At 48.7% G+C, this 20,914-nt stretch overlaps 1 protein-coding gene across 1 annotated transcript in view; it reads left to right on the forward strand.

The window, feature by feature from the left end:
- Positions 1–15,283, forward strand: part of BACE2 (beta-secretase 2) — an 81,307-nt gene extending 66,024 nt beyond the window's left edge. The window contains exon 9 of the mRNA XM_032355398.1: positions 11,485–15,283. Coding sequence (XP_032211289.1) covers positions 11,485–11,738 — 254 coding nt within the window. The 3' untranslated portion in view covers positions 11,739–15,283. The remainder of the gene's footprint in view (positions 1–11,484) is intronic.
- Positions 15,284–20,914: the final 5,631 nt, after the last annotated feature.

Genomic DNA, 20,914 nt, shown 5'->3' on the forward strand with positions numbered 1-20,914 from the left:
TTCAGGTTAAATTAATTTTGCAAGGTACCTACTAAATTTGGGGCACCTGGGTGGTTCAGTCGATTTAGCATCTGCCTTCTGCTCATGTCATGATCTCAGGGTCCTGGGATCGAGTTCCACATCAGGCTTTCTGCTTAGTGGGGAGCCTGCTTCTCCCTCTGCCTGCTACTCCCCTTGCTTGTATGCTCTCTGTCTGTGTCAAATAAAGAAAGAAAAACTCTTAAAAAAAAAAATACAGATACTTACTAAATTGTAATAATCTCTTTGTCACTTACCACAGTACGTGTGTGGATGTGTTACTCTGAACATTCTCTTCTATCCCACCAGTGTAGTTGCTGTCCCTGTGCTGTAACACACAGTTTAACATCTGTAGTTACAGTAAGACTTAATATCCGGCAAGGGCTCCCCTCTTCTCCTTATTCTCCTTCGGATGCTCTTGGCTACGTTCGCCCTTCTATTCAACTTGTCAAGATCTCAGAACTCTAACGGGGTTTTGATTGCAACTGCACTGGATTTGCAGGTTAACTTGAAAATAAATCAAGTCTTTATTATACAAGTCTTCCCCCCGTGAATGTACGAATTCTCATTTGTTTGGGTCTTTTCTGTCCTGCAGCCACTTTGTGGTTTTCTCCAAGAGGGTCTTACGCATATATTTCCTCTTAGATGCCTGTTAGCTCTTAATGTTACTGAGATTGTAAGCGAGATTGTTTTAAACTGCGTTTGATTGTTTGGTATATAGGCATGCAGGGGCTTTTTGTATATTAATCTTCTATCCAGCCACCTCACTGAATTCTCCTTTTATTTTTTTAAAAAATATTTTATTTATTTATTTGACAGAGAGAGAGATGACAAGGTCTCTCTGCTGAATAGAGAGTCTGATGCAGGGCTCGATCCCAGGACCCTGAGACCTTGACTGAGCTGAAGGCGGAGGCTTAACCCACTGAGCCACCCAGGTGCCCCTGAATTCTCCTTTTAAAAAAATAGCTGTCAGTGTTGCTGGGATTGTCTATGAAAGCAGATACATAGTGTGAGGCAGGGGCAGGTTTGTGAACTTCCCTTTGAATCCCCAGTTAAGGGATTCTCAGTTTGCTGAAATTGTTTGGTCTGAGTGGGAAAACAGACTGACATTTTCTACTAATGTTAAACATATTCCTAGTCTGTGACTCAGCAACCTCCCTCTTAGGTATCTGCAGTGGGGAGACGAAAGTGTGTGTCTACCCAAAGACTTGACCAGAAGCAGCTTTATTCATAAAATGAAGCAAAGTACTACTTCATTCAGTAATTACATCATTACATAAAACCACCATTTTTATCAAACTAAAAAGAGCCCAAAGTGTATGGAAGGAGACAGGGTAAACAAATGATGACACAGCAATTTTCCTTACGCTGAAAGATGTGCTTGAGGATCTCTTTCAAATTTCATTTCATTTTGCCCCAATTTTTGGATCATAGTTTAACTGCATATGGAATTTTTTTTAAAGAATTTACTTATTTGTTTATTTATTTGTCAGAGAGTGTGAGCACACAAGCGTGGAGGAGGGGCAGAGGCAGAGGGAGAAGCAGGTTCCTCACTGAGCAGGGACTCTGAATGTGGGACTTGATTCCAGGACCCCAGGATCCTGACCTGGCCAAAGGCAGACACTTAACTGACTGCTTAACGACTGAGCCCCCTCCCCCCTCCACCAGGCACCCCAGGCATTTGGAATCTTGACGGGTAATGTCACTTTGCCTTTCAAGGAGGCTGTCCTCTTTATACCTGGTTGTACCAGGTCTCTAGCACCGTGCACAATGGCCTGACTTCGCAGTCAGCATCACCAACAAGTTGTTGTCAACGCTTTGGGAAATGTTGCCAACCTGATAGGTAGGAACAATGATCTGTGTAGTTTTTAACTTCATTACTTTATATGTGTGAGGTTGAGTTTATTTTCATGTGTCTAAGGGTATTTTTTTCATTCTCTGCGAACTATGTGCTCATGATATCTTCACCTTATTATTTTCTATTGGGTTTTTAGGTTTTTTTTAAGATTTTATTTATTCATTTGACACAAAGAGAGAGAGTGCACAAGTAGGCAGAGCAGCAGCCAGAGGGAGAAATAAGCTCTCCACTGAGCAGGGAGCCTGATGTAGGGCTCGACCCCATGACTTTGGGATCATGACCTGAGCTGAAGGCAGAGGCTTAACTGACTGAGCCACCCAGGCGTCCCTTGGTTTTTAGTTTTTTATATTGATTTGTAGAACCCCCATGTAATGGAGTAATTAACCATTTAGAGAAAAAACCTATAATTCATGTTTTATTTATACATTATTTAAAAATTTACTTTGCTGATCATGAATTTTATTGTGAAAGTGCTTTTATGTTTTTAAATATATGCGTCTTTTGTCTTAAGGCTTTTAGGTTTGAAGTCACATTTTAAATGACCTTTACTGAAATTGTTTTGTGATTTGTGCAAGTACTTTGATATTTGATTTACCGTGATGTAGTCTGTATGGATAACCCTTTTTTCCCCCCAAGATGACTACCCCATTGTTCCTATAACATTTTTCAGATAATCCACATTTTCTTCACTGATCTGAAATTCCACAGTTACAGTATACCAAATTCCAGTAAATATTTGGAAATATTTATCTTTAGATTTCCTGTTCAAGTGATACATCCTACAGTGGTAGTTTCTGTCCATTATTCTTCTTTATTCAAAATCTCCCTGTTGTTCTTAATTTTATTTTCCCTTGTGGACTTTTAAATCAGCCTGTTAAAAAAAAGTCTTGTTAGTATTTTTGTGAGGTTTTCATCACCGCAAACACAGCTCTTACGTAATCTCAAGCGTTGTGTGCTCTTTTCCTCTCGTTGATGGAAAGCTGATCTCTCTGTGTTTGGGGCTCTGGACTCTTCTCCCCGTGGTGCATTTTCTTCTCACTTGGTTTGCAGCTTTTTGTTGTGAGCTTATCTTTAGTGGGAATGGTTTTTTTTTCCCCTTCCTTTGGAGAGAGTTCAGTGCACCTTGGGTTGTACAAATGTTGTTCTAAAGCAACTTTGCATTTGTTTCTGCTGAGTGTGAAGCAGTGAGAACTTTGGGGATTTTTACAGCAAGCTGTGTAAATGTTGATGCCTGTCTTGCTCGAGGTGGGGGCCGGGAGACTGTTCCTCCCGAACAGTCTTTCTTGCCTTGCTCTCTCCCCTCCTCCGACTTCAGGCAGAGTCCAGCTTCCTGGTTAGCAGAATTTTCCCGGTGCCCTCCGCCAGGGAACCGGGCTCTGTCACCCATCTCCATGGTGCTGGGGTCAAGTCTTCTGCCCGCCCCCCTCCAGCCCCTCCCGCCCGTCCCTCCGTGGGCATCGGATCCCCAGTTCTAGGGCCTATTTCTAGGCTCATCTACATATTTAAAAATACAAGATTATCATCTTTTCTATGTGTTACAGTAGGAGGAAATTCTACCTTGCTGCCAACTAGCACTTGGCGAAGCCCAGACCTTTGGGAACTTCCCTTTTCTCTTGGTATCTTTTATTTGCTTTTCATAATAATTGGTGTTTGTCAGACAACACTTAGCTAGAGGATTAGGCTTTTCTGTAGGGCCTGGGACTCGGCAGGAAGGGGAGTAGTGCATGCAAGCTCTTGGAAGGCTCTTCCCCCGGCAGGAAGGGGAGTAGTGCATGCAAGCTCTTGGAAGGCTCTTCCCCCGGCAGGAAGGGGAGTAGTGCATGCAAGCTCTTGGAAGGCTCTTCCCCCGGGAGCTGTCCCGAAGACACTGGCCCGCGCCCTCCCCTCCTTTACCAGCCAGGCAGGGTGTATGAGGATGGCGGTGGGCGGCAGGGTGATGGTTATTTTGGAAAAAGATGCACAGATGCTTCTCTTATGCTGCCCTGCCTCTCCTCCCCTCACCCCCAACCCCTGCGAAGAGTCACTCTTCCGGTCTCAGATCAGAGCCTGGTAAGTAAGGTTGGTGGCCCCCTGGGTGCTGGGGCGCTCGCTGACCTGGAGCTGCGGGTAGAGAATGTCCTGTGCCAGGAGCAGGTGTTAGAGGCTGGAGCCCCTGCGGCCACCTCCATGCTGCCCCGGGCCAAGCATCTGCGAGCTGGGAAGATAATAGAGTGCGAAGAGTGACAGCTCTCTCTTAATGTATCCAAAGCTTCTGAAATACCACATATCTCTTTTTATAGATCGAGACATTTAGCACCCAAGAGCTGTGTAGATTGAAGCTTTTACAACTTGAGACTCCTCGTGGAGCGTGGCAGTCACTTCTCTGCGAATTTCCCTTGCTGCAGGTTCAAAGTAGATCATCTGGTACATATTCGTGTTTAAAAATAGGCAAGTTAGCTGCTAAGAGCAGAGCTGCAGAGATAAGCCTCTGCTGTCTCCTTCGAATCCAATCGAAAGAGGCAGCAGTCGGTGCCTGGGGGGCTTCGTAGGTGAAGCGTCTGCCTCCCGCTCAGGTCATGATCCTGGGGGGCCTGGGTTGGAGTCCCACCTCAGGCTCCCTTCTCAGTGGGGAGCCTGCTTCTCCCTCTCCCTCTGCTGCTCCCCTGCTTGTGCTCTCTCACTCTGTCAAATAAATAAATAAAATCTTAAAAAAAAAAAAAAGATGCCAAAGCCAGAGCCCCCAGAGACATGGATCATTAGTCCTCATTCCTCCCTTGATAGGAAAGAACACTGAGGACTCGGGGTGCTAAGTGGTTTCATGTAGTTGCAGAACAAAATGGCCCCGAGCCCAGGACACCCGTCCCGTAGACTCCAGAACACTCTCCCATGTGAACCACAGAACCACAGCGACTCAGAAGGCAGCTTAGAATCAAATTGTTGGTCTGGGGAGTTGGTTCACTTGATTTTGCATACCATGGCAGAGAAGACCCAATCAGGGTAATTTTTATAGCTGGCAAATTCATGTGTCTTCCTCAGATGTTTTTATCTGCCTGGGTTGGATCTTCCGGGAGATAAGACAGAGACAATGCAATTAATTGTAATCCAAGACATTGATAAGAGATTTAAGATAACAGTATATTAACAGGAGCCACTGAGGAAGCAGGGACCTCACCCCAGCACTGTGCTGAAGGACCTTTGGTTGACTCCATGATCCGTTCAACAAGATACGCAAACTGAGGGGCAAAGAAATGAAGTCAGTTGGTCAAGATGACACAGCTTAGAAAGTGGGCACGAGGACTTGAACCCCAGCAGCCTGAGCCCAGGGTCTGTGCTCTTAACCCATGCGTAGGATGACCTCATAAATAATTACAGTATAAAAAATTAGAATCTATTAGTAGGATGTGTAAATAAGTATACAGATTATCCAGTGAACGCATTCCTAGAAAATAGCCTCCAGGAGTTATGTTATTTTTTTTTTTTTAAGATTTTATTTATTTGACGGAAACACAGGGAGAGAAGGAAAACAAGTGGGGGGAGTGGGAGGGGGAGAAGCAGGCTTCCCGCTGAGCAGGGAGCCTGATAGGGTTTTCCATCCCAGGACCCTGGGATCAGGACCTGAGCCGAAGACAGACACTTAAGGACTGAGCCACCCCCAGCAACCCACCCCCTTTTATTTTAAACAGTTTCATTGAGATGTAATTGGTGTAAAGTGGACAGTCTGTGTTACTGGGGGACCAGGTTGCTGAATTTTTAGGTATGAATGGGACTCAGAAAAGCTCCGGGTCCCCTTGGGTGACTTTGCCCACAGCACAGACCCTCCCTCTGTTCCTGACTTCTGACTGGATTCCACTGGGGTCAGAGAACAGAGGATCAGCTGAATTCTTCTAAATTTCTCGCTGTTTGTTCTTATGGCCCAGAATGTGGTCTATATTGGTAAATATCCTCCTGAAAACAATGTATGTTGGGTGGTGTGGGCGGGGCGTTCTGCGCGTGGCCGTGAGGTCGCGCTGGTGGGGACACTGTTCAGGTGGGCTCTGCCCTCGCCTCACTCCTAACCACTTGCTCGCACAGAGGATGGGGCTGCCGAAGTCTCTGTCTCCGTGAGTTTTCATAAACTGCTGCGGCTTCATCCTGCTTGTTTCTTCCTTCTCAGAACTCTTACGAGGTGCACAATGTTCGGTGTTGTCTGTGCTGTGTTCACGTTGAGCCTTTCGGTTTTGCAATGCTGTCACCACCCCAGTCATCCTGTTTGCTGTAACACCTGAGGTTAATGTCACCGCTCCGTATTTTTTCCTTTTTTTTTTTTAAATCAAAGTATAGTTGGGTTTTGTTTTTTTTTAAAGATTTTATGTATATATTTTGAGAGAGAGAGCATGAATGAGGGGGAGGGGCAGACAGAGAGGGAGAAGCAGGCTCCCCACAGAGCAGGGAGCCCCACATGGGGCTCGATCCCATGACCTCAGGATCCTGACCTGAGCTGAAGGCAGATGCCCAACCGAGGGAGCCACGAGGCTCCTCTCTCGGCGTTACTTTTGATTAGCATTAGCTCAATACCTCTTTTTCCAACCTGTGACTTTTAAGGAATTTGAGTATTTCCATTTTAAGGGAGCTTCCCGTGGGGAGCAAACAGTAGGGTCTTGCTTTTTATCTTAATTCGACCATCTCTGCTTTTTCTTCCGGGTGTTTAGACCAGAGATTGGCAGATAACAGCCTGCAGGCCAAATCTGGCCTGTCTTGTCTTTTTTTTTTTTTTTTTTTTCCGTACGGCCTATAAAAATGGTTTTACATTTTTAAAGGGGTGTGAAAAAATCCGAAAAGAATGTGACAAAAATCCTCCATGGCCCACAAAGCCTTAACACGTTACTTTCTGATCCTTTTCCAGAAAAAGTTTGCTGACCACCCCCACCCCCATGTGGATCCTGCTTCATGTGATGATTGACAAGACGGCTCTTCCTCCCATCTGTGGCCCCATGTTGTCTCTGTGTCTTGCCCCCCTTTTCTGCCTCCTTTTGGATTATTTTTATTTTTCTTTATCTCGGCCAGAGCTCTGTGTCCGCGCGGCGGTTGCTGGGGGATTTGTAGTGTGCGCCCTTGAGGATCGCTCCCTGCCGCTGACCACAGCAGAAGTTCTGGGGCCCGTGCGCTCCTTTCTGTCGCCCCTCGCAGTCTTGCTGGCATGCATGTAACCTACACACGTGTTCTAAACCACCCCTGACACCAGTGCCATTTTTGCCCCGAACCAGTTATCTTCCTAAGTATTTAAAGTGAAAAGGGCAGACGTGATCATTGCCCAGGTAGACACCACGTCTGATGCGCACCCCTCCTTTGTGTGGGTCCCGATTTCCGGCGACAGCACTGATCCGATCGAAGGTCGTCTGTGCGGGTAGTTTTAGTGCAAGGGGACTGTGATGATTTCCTTCTTTGTTTCAGCTTCATTGAGGTCTAATTGACACATAAGAGCTACATACATTTAAGGTATGTAGGTGAAGTGTTTTTTTTTTAACTACATATAAAAATATGTAGGTTAAGTTTTTTATTTACGTATGAGGTGTTACTGTATGTAAGTATGGTAAAATAATGACCGCCAGCGGACGCCCGGCCGCTTACGTGGGCCCCACTGTCTTGTTGTTGCCCCTTTCTTTCGCCTTCACCCCCTTCCCCCCACTGCTCTGCTCTCTGCTGCTGAGTTTGGACTCTGAGATTCTGCGGACGAGTGAGACCCTGCAGGGTTTGTCTTTCTCCGTCTGGCTTATCTCACTTGGCGCCGTGTCCGTGTCCATCGCACACGGCGGGACGTCCTTCTGTAAGGCTGGATAATGCTCTAGTGCGTGGGGCTCTTCTTGGGAGGAACCCCTCCAGCTCGCGTGTGTCTGAGAGCATCCCGATCTTCACCCTGAAGGACACTCTTGCTTGGTACACGGTGCTGAGTTGACCGGGTTTTCCTTGCCCGCACTCCGCAGTCATTTCTGAGATGAAATTAGCTCTCGCTCTTTCATTCCTTCGTACAGAATATTTCGTCTTGTTTTTATCCTCCGTGCTTTCTTGACTCTCTCGTTATCACTGCTTTTCAGCGGCTCACTGGTGTAAGCTACTTCATCGTTCTTAGGCTTGGGGATCTTGGAGCCTCTGGGATCTGTGAGCTCACTGTTGCCCTCAAGTTTGGGAAGGATTCGGTGATTATTTTTTCCGGTGCTTTGTGCCTCCCGCCCCTCCTCTCGGGGCCCCTAACTACGCGGATACCGTGTTTCCTTCACGTGGTCCCACAGTTTACCGATATTCTCCCTTTATGTTTTCAGGATTTTGTTCTGTTTCCTGGATAGTTTCTGCTATGTTTGCAAGTTCACTAGGCCTTTTTTTTTTTTTCCCCTGCAGATATATATTCTATTAATACCATGCAGTGTATTTCTTGTCTCACGTCCGGTAGTTATTATCTCTAGAAATTTGACTTAGGTCTTGATTATAGCTCCTGTGTCCCTGCTTCTCATGTCCGGCGTCCCGAGTGGAATGCAGTCACAGTAACTGTTACTTCGTAGCCAGTCTACTAATACTACCATCTGTATCACTTCTCGCCAAGCTGCAAAGGATCGATTTTTCCCCCCTTGCCATGCGTGAATTGTGTTTTTCTACTTCTGTGTGAGTCACAAATTGTGTTTTCCTGCGTCATTTTTCTATTGGATGCCAAACACTGAACTTCAACTTGCAGGGTGCTTGGGACATTACGATTTATAAGAAATATGCGTTTGGTATTTGTCTCCATTTCTGGCACCCAGCTCCTGGAATTTCCTAAGCGATAAGACGATAAGACGTCTTTCGTTATGTTAATAAGGACTTTGGAAAGCCTCCAAGGGTGGGGCTGCCCGATGACTCCCAATGACTCCCTGGGGAACTTTCATTCCGCCCCCTGACCTGGAGGTGGCTGGAGGTTGAAGCAGTCTCCAGGGGTCAGTGATTTCATCTGTCCTGTCTGTGCAATGACACCACCGTAAAAACCCAAAAGGAGAGGGTTTGGAGCGCTTCCAGGCTGGTGAACACGGGGGACCTGGAGGGCACGGAAGCGCCCCCTCTTTCCCAGACCTGGCCCTGGGCATCTCTTCATCTGGCTGTTCCTGAGTTACAGGCTTTTGTAATAAACCAGTAATCTAGTGAGTTCTCTGAGTTCCCAGAACCGCTCCTGCAAATTAGTCAAACTCAAGGTCAGGGAGTGGTCGGTACCTCTGATGAAATTTTAGATACAAGTGAGGTTTGGTGGGGTGAGGTCCAGAGCTAATGACCCAGAAAGAATTCTTGAGATATCTTTGGTGCAAAACGGGGGGGGGGGGGCAGGGGGGGATCAGAAGCACAGGTGACAACATCCTGGGCTTTTAACTCTCATCGGAAGTAGTGGGGGAGGGGCAGGCGGGTAGGACTTCACCTGTGGGATCTGATGCTGTTTTGGGGTAGATAGTGTCAGGAGTGAGTTGAATTCCTGCATCGGCTGCTGGTGTGGAGAATCGCCTGTTGGTAATTTAACCCCCAGCACATTGAAATTGGGTCCAGGTAGCCCAAAGGGTGCTGAACACTTTCGTCTTCTTGCTGGTGCTCTTGAGCTGTGTCCTGGGTCACGTTTAGGTTACTTCGAGTCCTGCCTGTCTTGCTCGGAAGCTTTAGATGCGATCAGAGCCGTGTGCCCTGTGCGGTTCCTCCCCCCGCCCCCCACCCCCGCCCCCACCGGGACGGAGGAGAGACCCTTAAGACTCTAACGGATGCCCTGTGAATTCCTGCTTGGGTGTTTTTGGTTTTGTTTTTACTTTTTTCCACTCAGGGAAGCAGAGTAAACAGGAAGCAGTTGGCGGTGGGTACTGTTCTCAGCCAGGGAGCTCCGAGCTCTGTTCTTTCTAATCTTTCCCAGTGGTCCTTTGACCAGCCTCCATTCATTGGTGGTCAGCACTCAGCCTTGCCCTTGGGATGCATGGAATTTCTGCCCTACATTGTGCCTTCGAGCTCCAGGAGCCCCCAGCCCAATCTCCCAGCCTTGCCCCCCAGGCCTAGCCCTACCCTCCAGCCCTACCCTGTTTCCCAGCCTTGACCTCCATAGCCCTGCCCCCCAGCCCTGTCTCCAGCCTTGTCCCCCAGCCCTAGTCCTAGCCCCAGCCCTGTCCCAGCCTTAGCCCTGCCCCCCACAAGCCCTGCCCTGCCTCCCAGCCTTGCCCTGTCCTTCCGGCCCAGGAGGCTGCCCACCTCTGCCCATGTCCCCCTGCCTGCGCCAAACCCAGAAATGTCCTCAAGGCCACTGTGGGCTCCCTTCATCTGTCCTCCCCTCTCGCAGGACGTCGTGCTCCTTGCTCTGTTGACAGTATCTTCAGAGACTTTGTTTCTTCGTGTGTTTTGCCCAGTATTTTAGTTGTCTCCGGTCGGGGGTGAATCTGGCCCCTCTTCCTCCATTTGGTCTGGAAGAAGAAATGGTTTCCAGTGATGCTCTTGGCCTGTTGCTCGGCAGTGTCAGGGTCTTTGCACCGAGCACGCCTCCCCCACATTAGGGTATGCCTTAAAGCTTCTGTATCCACAGAGCAGGTGAGTTTTTAACGAGACAGATGACCTACTGTGGAAGGGCGTTTGCCACTTCAGGTTCTACCATCTAGAGGATCCCTGCAAATCAGGAGAAAAAGAAATTGTAACAGACATTATATAAATGGCCAATGAGTGTGTGTTTTAAGTGGTGGCTTTGGCCCTGGGCATCTGGGCTCCCAATGGACCCAAGACCATCCTCTCCTGTCCCTGGGTGCAGGCAGGCCCTGGGGCGTTGCTGGACTCGTCCAGCTCCTGCAGAAGAGCCCCAAATCCATGCAAACAGAATCTACATTAGCAAGAAAATGTTCTCACCCAGTCTGTATCTTCCCCTCATTTTAACCCATTCTGTTAAGACCATTGTTCCATTGTTATTTTGAGTCTTTCTGTCTTCAGTAAAAAAAAAAAAAAAAAAAGAAAGAAAGAAAGAAAGAGAAAGGGTGTTATTTGGCAGGCGTTAGGGTCTTGAGGCTTTAGTGACAGAGATAGGAAATGCGCAGCAACATTGCTTTTTCATGCCTAAATGTTCATTATGGGGATTAAACATGGGTGAGGCGGGGAACAATGCTTTTTTCTTTTTTCAAGTGAAACGTCAAATGCCAGGTAAAGTCTGTACTTCTGAGAAGAGCAGATACACCCGCTGGAGAGAAATGAAGACTGGTAGTCCCCAAACCTGCCTTAAGAAATCCTCTCGCCTCCTTCCCTGAGAACACTGTTCTGCCAGGGCCCGCGAGCACCGGACGTCCCGCGAATTGTAGCTGTGTGTCCCTTTGATCCCGGGTGGCCGGGGAATGTACCCCTCCTGATTCCGGGTTCTCCCTACACTGTCGGTGGGACACGGGACGAGCAAGGGGCTGGGGAAGAGTCTCCTGGTCTGGTCGGGTAGTCCCGGAGCCCCTTCAGAGTGTGGGTCAGACTGAGAGGACAGTCGTCACCAGAGCGCGTCAAGTCAGGTTGACGACGGCGGGGACATCCCGGGATTGGCGCAGCACGTTTCCTAACGCAAGTGCTTCTCTCTTTTGCCAAAGGGTGCGGACGGACTGCTCACCTCATAGCTGTGGGTTCTCCCCTTTCTGTCTCCTCAGAAATTGCAGGTGCTCCGGTGTCTGAGATCTCTGGGCCTTTCTCGACAGACGACATCGCCAGCAACTGCGTCCCCGCCCTGCCTCTGAATGAGCCCATCCTGTGGATCGTGTCCTACGCGCTCCTGAGCGTGTGTGGGATCATCCTTCTCACCCTCATCGTCCTGCTGCTCCTTCCCTTTCGGTGTCGGCACCTGCCCCGCGATCCCGAGGTGGTCAATGACGAGTCCTCGCTCGTCCGGCACCGCTGGAAATGAAGAGCGAGCGGAACCCGAGCTCGAGCGACCTTGAACTCTCGGCGAAGAGAATTCCGTCACCCGTGGAGCAGGCGAGGTCATGAGGCAGAGTGTCTTCCGGTCCACTAGTCTCAAATCTGTTCTGCTCCCAGATGCCTTCCAGATTCACTGTATTCTGATTCTTGATCTTAAAGCTTCCTTCTTCTCCCTCACTTGCAAGAAAAAATATAATAAAAACCACCTCATTCTAAACCAAAACAGAGTGAATTGGGCTTCAGGATTTATGGGACTGATTGTGCCAGACTGTCCAGGTGTGCCACCAAAAACAAAAACAAAAAAAAAAGAGGGGGCAAGCTTTTGGCTAGTTCTCCTCTTCCTCTGTCTCTGGAGCTGTGAGTTCTCATGGTTCATAACTGCTCTTAGCTGATGGGAAGCTTTTCATATTAATCACATTTAAGGGTATTTTGCACCTGGGTCCAAGAATACAAGAGGTTTGCGATATGGTGGCAAGAGAACCAGCCCAGGGCCTGACGATCTCACCATCCTGCCTGCTTCTGACCCGGAAACAGAGCCCTTGTCTGAGCCTCTCTGTGCTCTGAGTGAGAGCCAGAACTTTCTCGGAGGGGAACATCACTCAGCGGTCTTCACCAGCCTCTTCTGAAGAGGAAAGCCTTTGTCCATCGTGGTAGAGTGGGAAGGAAACCTACACTTTCGTATTCAGTGCTTCTGTAGTCTTGTTGGTATAAAGAGAAAAAGCTACCTCTGTGGAGACTTTGCCCAGGGCGCTGTGCCCAGCTGGGGCTATGGGCAGCCTGGCTCTAGCCATTGCCCTTGCTGAAAAGAATCCTCCTTTCAACAGGCGAGGGTAACAGGTGCTGTCCTGTGGCCAAGTGGGCCGTTATTTCACATGCTTACTCTTCCTTAAAATTAACAAAAGATGTTCTGGTGAGAAAAGCAGATCCCACGTCACTAGCCTAGATGTGTGTGTTTCCAAATCTCTGGCTGAAGGGAAAGCAGGAAATGGCTCAGTGCCCATCCTTCTGACCAACTCTCGGGGGAAGGAAGACACCAGATGAACAGAGGGCTTGAAGGACCTTCTCCCACGCTTTCAGGCCCTGTGTTTGCCTTTGCAGAAACCCCTAGACTCCAGCACAGACGCCCGAGCACATCTGTGGAGCCGTTGACCCACACGCTTCCTCCCTGTGGCGTGTTCAGTCTTCGGTGATGAGGTGGGTATGCGGTACTCTCCTTCTGTGAGGTACCTCCCTCTTACTACCATTTATTTGATCAATTAATTTCATCGCCCAAAAAAAAGCAGAAGCCTTAACTCGATGCAGTCAGCCTTCCCTGATCAGATACAATTAGAAGACGGGTTCAAAGGCAATATCCCATCTCTCGTTTGTATGCCAAGTTCAATGTTCGCTTTGCATTGCTATTGGGATGGGCTGGATCTATGATAGAACCCCACTAAAAGGGCTAACTGGAGTGTCTCCTCTGGCTGGATCGTCATTTATTTCCAAGACAGCCTGCGCATGGGTGTTTCAGCCATTGGCTCTGCTTACTGGACTGGGGCACGTCCATACTGGGGAATATGTGGCTGGAGAACTGTGGGGTCACTCACACGTGTGTGGTGTCCTGGTGGATGCTCCAGCAGCAGCAGGTTTGAGTTGTATCTTAGAACCTGAGCCTTCCGAGTCCTCTTCAAGAAACTGTCTGAGTGCGGCATGTATGAGTCCCTCTGGACATGGGGTCACAGGCGGGGGTACCGTTACCAGGTACTCCTTATCGTGTCTGGTCTCAGCTAGGTGAATGGTAGTAACTGCAAAGTACATTTCAGTGTAGACATCACTAGAAGTCTAATTCTCTTGTCCCACGGGCTTTTTCATTGGTTCCCGTTTTATGGTCCACTTTGCACAGAAGGGAAGGCCATCCTTCATGGAGCGGACCTTCCCCGTGCTCTGACAGTCCGGGCCCCCGAAAGAAAAGGAGGGAGTTGCAGAGATCACCCCGTTCCTTTGGCTACTTATTCCCTCACACAGGCGTCTTCTCCAGTTTCCCGCGTTCGGTTTCTGAGCTGGGAACCTTTCTGTTGGCGTAGATCAGCAGGTGCTGTTCCCAGAGTACAGGTTAAGGGCACAGCCGATTTCAAGCTCCTTACTCTAATGCTGTGCATTTCCCCTCCGAGTTCTCCACCTTTTCTTCTCAGATGTCACTGGATGTGACATTCTAATGGAAATGCTTAAATTACAAAAGCCTAACTTAACAACAAGAATGAAACAGACAATTGAACGGGGTGGACATTTTCCTGGCATGCCTTGCTATGGAAAATTGGACTTGGAGTCAAAACCCTGGTTGGTGACACCCACCTCCTTGAGTTCTGTAAATTGATACTGAGCTTGGAGAACCTTCAAGGAGGCTTGCTTTGAGCGAGAAAGGAAGTAACAACCGTCTGAGGGGGTCATTTTCACCTTGCAGCCATGGAAAAGGCTGGACGATGGTCCTTTCCTGAAAGGTGCTCTCAGCATTTTGCTGTTGTCAGATGCTGTCAACTCTCCCATAAGAAATGGATTCTTCCTGAAAAATGTTTTTTTTACTAGGGTGATACTTTGTATCCTTGATAAGTTATTTGGAAGCCCCAAAGGAAATCCTGTCTTTAGGAGCTGGAACTATGGAAACTAGCAAGAAACAAGATGACAACTGCATCTGATTTTTCTCCCCCCGCCCCCCATCCCGGGAGTTTTAAAACACACCACCGTGATTGGTGCCAGATTGTCTGGCGTCTCCCGTAGACTCTGCTGTATTTCTTCTGAACCAAAAAATAAGTACCTGGCATTAAATATTCTTGGCATGTCACTTCTGGGAACGTTTGCCAGGAACACAGTCCACTCCTGAACGTTTGGGAGGATTTTACCTGACTCATTCGGAGATGCAGAGGTTTTGGGTTGGGGATCCCTTGGGGTCAGTTATAATTCAAAATTAGGAAACTAATCCCCAGCAAGGCAACATTAACAGCTCCTCAGAGCTTTGGGGACTACAAGCAGGCCTGATTTAGGGATCGCATTATCTTATTGAAGAAGTGAGAGAAGATTGTCATAATTTAATAGGTTCCTGTGCAAATGAAAATTTGCCACATTCTTACCGGGCCCCTGTGTGGTGGATTGCCAAGCGTGGTTCAGCTTTAAGTTCTGGCCTAGGGCCACATGAGTCACGTGGAATAAATCACTTCCCCCAAAAGCCTCATCCAACAATGATTGAGTTTCACCAACTTTTCCTTATGAGCGGGAACCAGATCCTTGGGTGGGCTCCTGGTGTGCCTTTGTCCTGCAAACTGATCGGAATGGATCACAGGGCTGTTCAGACGAAACGCTTGCTGCGGATTTTTTTTCTATTTTAGGAAAAACTACTAAACATCGTAAAATGTAAAATTCAGGAGATACTAGATTTTTAGTGCCAAGGAAACTCCGCAACGGCAGCAGCTGCCATGTACATTTCTGGTGGGTTTTAAGAATTTCAGATTTGGACTTAATGGCGCTTTACCAATTAAATGGCCAGCAGGAAAAATACATTTTGAGAGTGGGGAAGGAAAGAAGACACATAAAGTATGCTGTCAAAGAAAGAAGAAGAAGCTGTTCTGGGGAAGTGGCTTTTATTAATCCCAGGAGCCCTCAGATTTACCCGTGAAGTGGCAGCGTCGACTGCAAATGTGAGGCGATCCACACAGCCACGAGTCCCACGCTTCCAGAGTGTTCGAGCTGGAGTCGTGTCTGATGTCAACATGGGCCGAGGGAGAATGTGGCCCCTTACACTTGGCCCCAGCAAGGTGAAGACTGGTTCATTCGAGGAATAGGAAAGGGGATGGTTGGGACCTGGAAGGTTCTAGAATGGGGGAAGGGAGGGGGTGTAGGAAGTTGTATCCCTTGATCAGCAGATGACTTCAAAGGGCTGGGTAAACTGAGGACATCCCAGGAGGTTCTGGGCTACCCATTTCCACCCTTGGAAGTGATTTTTTTGTGCCCCTACTTTTCAAGACTTTCCAAAGGAACCTCAGGATTATAGTTTGTTGAAGAGAACCTTACTTTGCAGCCATATTTAGACACCTGCCTTCTAACAAAACTGCAGACGCATGAACTCCCGAGCAAGTCACGGTCCTTAGGCTGTAGGTTCACATTTGTGCGCTGGGATCCACAGGACAGGATCAAGAGGCTGAAGTGAGCAGGGGTGGTCGGCAGTTACCTTTGGGGTCTGAGCATCTGACAGTCGCATTGAAGGTCACAGCGACGCGGACACAGCCACATCCCCTCAACCCTGCTGGGGCAGCCCACTGATTTCAGAAAGAATCCGACTGGTTCCTGACCACCTCCCTTCTCGGGGAGCACCTGCTGTCAGACACTTGTGCAGAAAGGAGTGTCAGCCCCTGAGCCACCCCCCACCTCCGCCCGCCTCGCATCAGTGTGGCCGTGCAGCATCTCGTGGAGGCCTTGCCGTCCTGGAGCTCCCCCTGTCCTGGTCAGAATGTGCAGTTCAGTGGGCTCTCTGGGTGTCCTGGTGAAGCCAGGCGGGGCTTGGGGAAACGTCCTGGTTTGGTGAGAACGTCCGCCCTATTGCGACACCAGTGCATCGGTGAAACCTCAAGTCACCTGCGATTAATTTTGAGTGTTATGAGGACACATGACCTCAGTCCATCAATACAGATCCAGATAAATCCAGATCCAGCGCACGCACCGCAAGAGCCGCTCTAGGGTACCTGACCTTCGAAGTCCGAAGGCCTTCACGTGTCCTGGGACGCCCTCGGGTACTGGTTGGGCACCGTTGCCAAAGCAGAAAGCCTGGCTGTGTCCAGCTAGCATCTCAGGACACAGGACAGGTGTGCTAGTAAAATCCCCATCTCGCCTCTAAGTATTTGCTCATTGGCATTTGCCTGAGCCCACGGGGCAGTGAGGAGACGTGAACAGCTTCCTTCGCAGAGGGAGACATATTTGTGCAGCAACAGAAGTGGATAAACCAGTAGAGTGGATGTTGCCGCACACAGATGTACTCGAGACCTACAGTAGTTTGCCAATACAGATTTGTAATAATGACTTATGCAATTGCACGTGATCAGTTTATAAAAGAGGTTCATAGAATAGCATCACCAAGGGGAGAATTGAAACCTTGAGCATCTTGGAAACCTTCATTTCCTTTGGGGTTTTTCCGCAGGATTTTCTTCATTGAGGTTGGAATATATGTATTTTTTTCATGGGGCATGCACGGACCAGAAGACCATGAGAAGGCAGGTGTCTCCAAAGGGTGGGGCTTCCTTTTTCTCTGTGAAATGCCGTTTGTACAGGCCGCTGAAAAGTTCCCATAAAACCAGGGTTTTCGCTTGCTTCTGTCTCCCCATCGAAGTAAAATTACAAAGCCTTACAATTTCGAAGTTAATGCTTCTGAATGAAAGTTACGAAAACATTAAAAGATGATCTTTCCGAGGTAAAAAACAAAGCTGGTTAAGGATCTGTTTCATCTATAGTGAAAATCACCCAAAATAAACTTCCTTAATTCTATTTCCTTGTACGATTTTGTGTTCTCTGTTGCTAGGGGTAACGACTTGGAATTGCTTTTTCTCCTTCTCCTTGGAGATCATGTGTTATCTAGAGTGGAAGGTGGTAAACATTCTGAACGGTGAGCTTGGCGGTCCTGTCTGGGCTTGGAATGACCCGGAACGTGTGAGGGGCCACATGAGCAAGGGTCGTGTACTTTGGGAATCAGCGTGTCTGAAACACAAAGCAAGTGGGACTGGCCGTGTGCTGATAAAAGCCGGGTTTCTGTAATCTAGGGGAGGTATTTCCTGCTATTTCTGTTCATTCCCACAGTCAGATACACCGCAAGCTTGAAACCCCCATGTTCAGTGCCTGCACTCTGGGATCTGTTTTGTTCTTAAAAAGGGTGGCTTCGCTGCTGCCTTGCGGGGTGTCCGCTCGGGCCGGGAGCTCACGCACCTTGTCTTCTGAAGCCGTGCTCCCTCGGCCTCGGGGCTTTGCAGAATGTATTTCTGTGTGCAACTTGTATTTCTGAAAAGACTTAAGATAACTGGTTTCCCTTCTGGGCGTCCCCTGTGTTTCGGCGCGCCATGTGGAGCTACACGGAAGCGTGTGGGCCAGCAGTTGGGGTGAGGGGACGTGCACCCTGCCTCAGAGGTGGCCCCATGACTATGGCCCTGCGCCGGGGGTTGTGCGCCTCAAAACTCAAGTTTTCTATAAGAATCTTATTTTTCTACTTGTATGCACCACGAATTTAAGATGTATACCATTGAAAAGGAAATAAAAGGAGTTTGGTTTGTTTGAATAAACAATACTTTCAACCTGTTGGGCTTGGAATTGTTTTGATGCTTTTGTTCACGTCGCGCTTCTGAGATGACTGTCGGGCGTGTCCTCGCCGGCTCCTCACCTCCGCGGCCACCGGAGGGGTTCCTGGAAAGCATCAGAGAGAAGGCTGAGCATAGGGCGAGTCTGAGCCCAGTCTGTGAGGTCCACCTCGCTTTGCAATGTGAGGACCCTCAGGAGTGGGATGAGACCGGGGATAGATACACACATTTTAAGGGGTCGAAAGATTGCACGGGGTGTCGGCCTCCTCCTGGGGGGAACTGACCTGGGCCGGGCGGGTGCTCCATGAGGGGCTCTGCTCGCCCATCCCCCTGCCAGGACATGGTGTCCTCCAAGTCCAGCAGATAGACACATGCCCAGGAAGGCACAGCCGGAAAGTATCTGCCTGGGAGCGGACCCTGGTTCGTCCCCCTGAGAGCAAACCTCTGCCCCCCACGGCCTTGCCAGGCAATGGGCTGAGCCACACCTTCCCGGATCGGAAGGGTCCCGCTGAGGGGGGCAGTTTCTCAAGAGGGATGCAGCCAACTTGGGGAAAGCGGAAACAACGCACGAAGACAGATGTCACTCGCGAGCGGCCCCAGACCTTGGCAAAAGGCTTCTCTCTCCACAGTTAGACGGGTCTGGTGCCAAGGCGGATAAGAAGGAATTCCAAACCGTGCGGAGTGAGGCCGTATAGCCCTGGAGAAACAGAATAGGGTGCTTGCTTTCTAACAGTGAGAAAGACCATTTGATTTCAGCCTTTTTTTTCCTACGCCGCTTGATCATTTCGCCTTTCTGGAGCTGCGGGTGACGTTGCGGGTGTGTTTTGTGCGTCTGTCACTAGGTGGTGCTGTTGTGAAACTGGAATGACATTTGTGATTTTTTATTTTATTTATTTATTTTTTTTGGTAAATTCTGTGTGCATTTGTTGGTAAACTTTGAGTGTGTGCATGTAATTACACCCAGCAATTATCCAAGCATGTTTACTCCTCCGTTCTACTCTAAGATAGAATCTTCACGATATGCAGGCTAGATATGTAGTAAATCTTGGGGGAGGATCCCCAAATGTGCCTTTCCAACCCCTGGCCTGTCTTCTTTGGGTGCCGCACTGGAAGGAAACTGAGTCACAGAGAGGTGCCACGTTCTCATTCAGTGGCAGGTCCAGATTCGAAACACCACAGTTTGTCTAATGACTGACCTATGAACTCAACCATTCAGCGGCTGTCTTTAGAAAGGATAAACATTGAGAATCGAAAGGAAAATTATATTTAAAAATTAAAATGGATATATGCTTAAAGAAAAATGCTACCAGGGAAGATGTGGGGGGACATATTTGTATGTTTACACATTTACAAATATACATTTGTATATCTACAAATAAAAGGACGGAAGCTAACGTTCACTGAAGAGGGAATTCTGGCCAGACATACGGGCTGGACCGGCATTCCATCCTCACACCCGGCCCTGGCAGGTACACACTGTTACTAAAAATATTTTTCAACCACAGGGTGGAAGGCAAGGGCACAAAGAAGACATATTCAGAGAAATTCACAAGTCTGGGGAAAAGAAGCTCTTACCCTGGGATGAGTCTGGAGACCAAGGTCTTAAGTGGGTCATCGTGGTTAAAAAAAATAAATAAAATGGCCTGCTGTCCTTTGCATATAAAAATTTCATACCAGTAAGCCAAATGTGTTAACCATGTTTGTATTTTCTGTGCTCTGACCCTTTGACGTGGAGTGCCTTGCAGACCACGAGAGACGGGACTCCCAAGTTAGCCAATTCCTTGAAAGAGCTAGCAGTTCCCTTCAGAGTAAATCACGCCCCTGGGTGCTGGCCTTTCAAAGGCAAGCCTGGCAGTCCAGAGCTTCCACCTGTCGCCTTCGCCTGGTTCCCATACTCTGGGCCACTGTCCCCTGCCCAAATCGCCCCAGGGGCAGGTACCAGGCAGGGAAGGACCACAGCCCCGACGCCCCAGAGCCTGCTGAGATGACTCAATCTAGCCAGACCTGAGCCTCTCCACCCTGCCTGGCCCATTCCTTGCTGTGGAAACCACAGTGAAGGCTCCTGTGTTCTCTTCCTCCTGCCTCTGGCCCCCTGTCGTCCCTGGTGCTTCCCCGCGTGGCCCCATGGGACATGCCGCCTGAGTCCCAGGACCTTCCTTCCAGACAGTGCCTTCCACTCCTGCTGTCTCACCGTCCCTCAGCAAAACAAATCCCCCCACCCTTGAAACACCAGAGAAGGACGTAGGAGCCCCGAAGAAAAGCCTGCAAAACGCTGTAAACAAACGTGGGACCCCAGTGGTCAGGAAACAGGAGAGGCTCAATGGCTCTTATAATGCATGAAAGATGTTTCCGTAGTTAGAAATCAAGCAAACACACCCTTTCATGACCAAGAGCTTCGGAAGAGGTGAACGGCCTCCTGCAGGGCTGCTGAGGGTTAAGTCGGAGCGATCCTTCCAGAGAGCCCAAAAAATACCCACATCATCCCTGAATCGATCCTTCCTCTGGAATTGATCCTAAAGAAGCAGAAATGTGGGCAAACCAGGAAATAATGCAGAGGGAGATAAGCGGTTTGCTGAATGGTGTGCCAGTACCAGATCCATTTTTAAAGAGAAATCTACTGGGGGCGGGGGCAGCGTGTGTAAGACACAAGCGTCTAGCAATTGTACGACATTCACACGGACTTGTTACCTCCAGAAGTGGGGATCCTGGATGAGAGGAATACTTTAGGGGTTTCTAATTCATTTATTTTTTATTCAAGTCATACATCGACATTATTAAAAGTTCAAAAAATTCCAGGAGGCTTTTCACAAAAAGCAGTGGTCCCTTGCCTCACCCCTACCCACCTTGGTGTCCTACT

Source organism: Mustela erminea, chromosome 1 (genome assembly GCF_009829155.1).
Source record: "Mustela erminea isolate mMusErm1 chromosome 1, mMusErm1.Pri, whole genome shotgun sequence".
Taxonomy (NCBI): Eukaryota; Metazoa; Chordata; class Mammalia; order Carnivora; family Mustelidae; genus Mustela; species Mustela erminea.